Raw genomic sequence first — 3462 nt, forward strand, 5'->3', positions numbered from 1 at the left:
GGGCCCCGCGAGACTAGCTCCGCACGAGCGAGACTAGCTCCGAGACGCCGTCCTCTTCTCGGGCCCCGCGAGACTAGCTCCGCACGAGCGAGACTAGCTCCGAGACGCCGTCCTCTTCTCGGGCCCCGCGAGACTAGCTCCGCACGAGCGAGACTAGCTCCGCGACGCCGTCCTCTTCTCGGGCCGCGCAAGACTAGCTCCGCACGAGCGAGACTAGCTCCGAGACGCCGTCCTCTTTTCGGGCCGCGCGAGCGAGACTAGCTCCGCGACGGTCCTGTTCATTTCCTAATTTGGAATACAATGAAAACTCAGAAGTACTTGACTGTTGAAGAAGCAGTTGAACAAGTTTTGGGCGATTCTGAAGCTACAGAAGCTGATATTGTGATTTTACCACCTTCAGATAATTTAGAAGACTCAGATATCGAAGATATCAATGACGAAGACCTAGCACCAGAAGTACCAGCAGATGTGTGTGGTGAAGTGGAAGTTGCAGTTGAGTCACGCGATGAGGAAGTGGATGAGGATGACAAATTGCTATCAACCTATTGTCAAGAATCAGGAGATACCAAAAGAAAACGAAACTCAGAGAAGCCAAAGCCAAGATGGATCAAGACAGATGATTTCACGACCACAATGGAAGAGCATGCCCCAACAAAGTTGGCTGATATTCGTCCAGATCTTCTTCAAAACACACCATTTGAACTTTTCATAGAAATTATGGGTGAAGATTATTTAGAAGAATTAGCATACATGACAAATATATATGCCAGGCAGAAATTGGCAAGCATTGACACAAATGCTGACGAAATCACTCGTTTCTTCGGAATACTCTTGCACAGTGGCTATCACCATGTTCCAAAAGAAAAGCATTACTGGTCAACTGCAGAAGATTTGAGCAACCAAATTGTGCCAAAAACCATGTCAAGAAAACGCTTTGAGGACCTGAGAATCTATTTTCATATTGTTGACAATTTGCAACTACCACCTGGAAAAGCTGCAAAAGTTGAGCCATTTTATACCCATTTATCTGCTCAGTTTTTGAAGATTGGAGGTGTTTTTAGTGAAAGCCTGAGCATTGACGAATCAATGGTACCATATTATGGTCATCATAGCTGCAAAATGTTCATTCGAGGAAAACCAATTCGATTTGGATACAAAATATGGATGATGTGCAGTCCAGATGGTTTTCCATTTTCAATGCAGATTTATACAGGTGCCAAATATCAGCCAGAAGAATCAGGCACTGATAAAACTGAAAAAGTTCCACTTGGTACAAGAGTAATTTCGGATTTGATTTCAGTCATTCAAGAGCCAAGAAATCATTGCCTTTTCTTTGATAATTTCTTCACATCACACAACTTGATGGTGGAACTGAAAGAAAAGGGATTTCGAGCAATTGGCACTGTCAGAGAAAACAGAACTGGGAAATGTCCCCTAATGGCACCTAAAGAACTGCGCAAGAAAGATCGTGGGGAATTTGATTATCGTGGTGATGGAGACATCATCTGTGTCCGCTGGAATGACAGCAGTGTGGTCACAGTCATGTCCAACTGGATGAAGCCATTTCCACTTCAAAAAGCCAGCCGCTATTCTCTCAAAGAAAAGAAAAAAGTTCTAATAAAGCAACCAAAAATAATTGGTGCTTACAATCAAGGCATGGGTAGTGTTGATCTACTTGACCGGCTTTTATCAGCTTACCGCCCAACACTTCGCTCCAAAAAGTGGTGGTGGAATTTATTTTCAAATGGCTTGAACATGGCTGTTGTGGCAGCTTGGAAAATTCACTGCCATCTGCTTGGAAAAGAAGCAATGAGCCACTTGGACTTCCTACGTGAAGTATCTACCGTAGCAATGAAATGTGGCCTTTCAAGCTACCGCATCCGGAAAGGAGGTCCTACAGCATCCATAAGTGCTGATGTAAAGGCATCACAGCCTCACTTCTTGTCCACAACTTCCCAAGGCCGATGTGCTGTCTGCTCCAAAAATACTAAAAAGTGGTGTAAATTTTGTGGTAAACGTTTACATGAAAAATGTTTTCCAGATTATCATGCTTGATTTTTTTGACTAATTTTCATTCTTATGTATGATATCAGCTGTAGTATTGCAGTATGTTACAAGAATTACCTAAAATAAAGAAATGTTACAAGAATTACCTAAAATAAAGAATTTTTGAAAAAGTACTTTTTGACTCCTGAAGATCCCAACGTTCCACTAGTGGACATGCGTTTTTCTCAAAAACCCATAGTCCGATTTCCTTGAAAATTGTTTTATACCATATTTGGGTCTAGTTAACTAAGATATGTAAAAAGGGGTATCAGGAAATAAGTCCTTCAATGAGCGGGATCTAAAAGGTTAAAAAGGTTTGGACAAGTTCTTGGAGAAGTCCATAAACTGTCATTAACCAGATAAATATGGGGAAACTCTCTTTTTATATTGGGCATTAGCAGTATGGGATCTATCTACTGTTTACGATCTTGCCAGATACTTGTGACTTGGATTGGCCACTGTTGGAAACAGGATAATGGGCTTGATGGACCCTCAGTTTGACCTAGTATGGCAATGCTTATGTTCTTTTCTCTCTGTGAAAAGGTCCTGGGATGCACTTGATGACATGATAAGTACATACTGTATTCACTGGAAGTTTGAATGGCTTTTTGAGGTTTGTAGCATGGAAGATAAACTATATTCAAGGACATATATCTATTGTTAAATGTTTTTGTATACAATATACAACCTGTCTTTTATATGGTACATGATTATACTGGTGCATGAGTTGTTAACAGCAGGTCTCTTATAGCCTGCAGAGAATGAGCTGCATCATCCAAACATCCACATTTTAGGGTCTGATTTTCAAAAGCATTTACATATGTAAAACTGGGTTTTACATATGTAAATGCATTACACCTGAGTAAATGGGATTTTCAAAATTGCTACAATATATGGCATTAAATTGTCAATAGGTTTTACCCATGTTAAGTGCACTTAACATGGGTAAAATGGCTTTTGATAATTGCTATGACAGTATGTTACATTTACATGTATAACTCCTTTGAATATTTACCTGTAAAATTAGTTACCACCGTAAGAGCTGCATTGGGTGATATTAAAGTCCCTTTCCTATTTGTATATTGTCAAAATGTGAAGAGAAACATGCTGCCTGCTTATTAATCTCTGAAAACGGGAGAGGAGATGCATGAGAGGGCTCAGTACTCAATGGGATCATCTGGCAATGTGACTGATGGCCACTCAATAAAGCAACCGCAAAGAGAAAACAAATAACATTTGCTCTGCTGCAAAAGGAGTCAGCAATTAAGAAAATGAATCAATCAGGTTTGGAAATCTTGCATATTAAATAATAAGAAAGAGGTTGTTGAACTCACTTCGATCTAAGATTTCAAGGATAAGCTCATAACCCTTAGCATTTTGTGCCTGTGCAAAGTCCATCATGCTAAATGTCGAGGT

At 40.5% G+C, this 3462-nt stretch overlaps 1 protein-coding gene across 1 annotated transcript; it reads left to right on the forward strand.

Annotated features, from left to right (window-relative positions):
- Positions 1 to 208: 208 nt before the first annotated feature.
- On the forward strand, positions 209 to 2055 carry LOC115096079 (piggyBac transposable element-derived protein 3-like). The gene has a single exon (XM_029610623.1). The coding sequence runs from the start codon at positions 301 to 303 to the stop codon at positions 2053 to 2055; it is 1755 nt and encodes a 584-aa protein (XP_029466483.1). The 5' UTR covers positions 209 to 300.
- Positions 2056 to 3462: the final 1407 nt, after the last annotated feature.

The sequence above is a fragment of the Rhinatrema bivittatum genome, chromosome 7 (assembly GCF_901001135.1).
Source record: "Rhinatrema bivittatum chromosome 7, aRhiBiv1.1, whole genome shotgun sequence".
Taxonomy (NCBI): Eukaryota; Metazoa; Chordata; class Amphibia; order Gymnophiona; family Rhinatrematidae; genus Rhinatrema; species Rhinatrema bivittatum.